Consider the following 526-nt stretch of genomic DNA (forward strand, 5'->3'; position numbering starts at 1 on the left):
TTTACACCTGCTGCTCATCGATCTGCTCCAAACAAAACACTCACTAATCAGTTACAACAGATCCAGGATCAGACCAGGACCAGAAGGTCAGAACTCTACATGAATACCTAGAGAACCAGGAACACGGTTCACTTTAGGACACAGTGTGATGAAGCAACAGCTGACTGAGTGACGTCAGGGTTAATACCTGCTGCTGCCTCCTGGACCGAGCGCTCCGTCTCCGGCGGTTCAGGATAGTCGGGCCACAACTCTTCAACGAGATCTTTGGGGTTTTCGAAACTGTTAAAGCTTTTTGTGATTACTGGCTCTCCTGGACCACAGATCTTCAGGTTCCTTCTCAGTTGGTCATCATCAAATTTCAGCACCTGAAGAATGAAAAGGTCCAGAACTGCCCGTTATATAACTGTGTTTATTCATCCCTTAGGGAAATTCATGGGTCCAGTAGCTCATTGGTAATAATAATAATAATAATAATAATAATAACAGTTCATAATAAACAGGAAGGATTAATGAGTCCCCTTCCTTC

The 526-nt window shown here is 43.7% G+C and overlaps 1 protein-coding gene across 1 annotated transcript in view; it reads right to left on the reverse strand.

Moving 5' to 3' along the window:
- Positions 1-16: 16 nt before the first annotated feature.
- The window catches only part of LOC147819414 (uncharacterized), a 2492-nt gene continuing 1982 nt past the window's right edge, over positions 17-526 (reverse strand). Inside the window, exon 3 of the mRNA XM_087172708.1 lies at positions 17-365. Coding sequence (XP_087028834.1) covers positions 129-365 — 237 coding nt within the window. The 3' untranslated portion in view covers positions 17-128. The remainder of the gene's footprint in view (positions 366-526) is intronic.

The sequence above is a fragment of the Seriola lalandi genome, unplaced genomic scaffold (genome assembly GCF_002814215.2).
Source record: "Seriola lalandi dorsalis isolate HSWRI2012SDOR001 ecotype SW California unplaced genomic scaffold, Sedor1 jcf7180002053653, whole genome shotgun sequence".
Taxonomy (NCBI): Eukaryota; Metazoa; Chordata; class Actinopteri; order Carangiformes; family Carangidae; genus Seriola; species Seriola lalandi.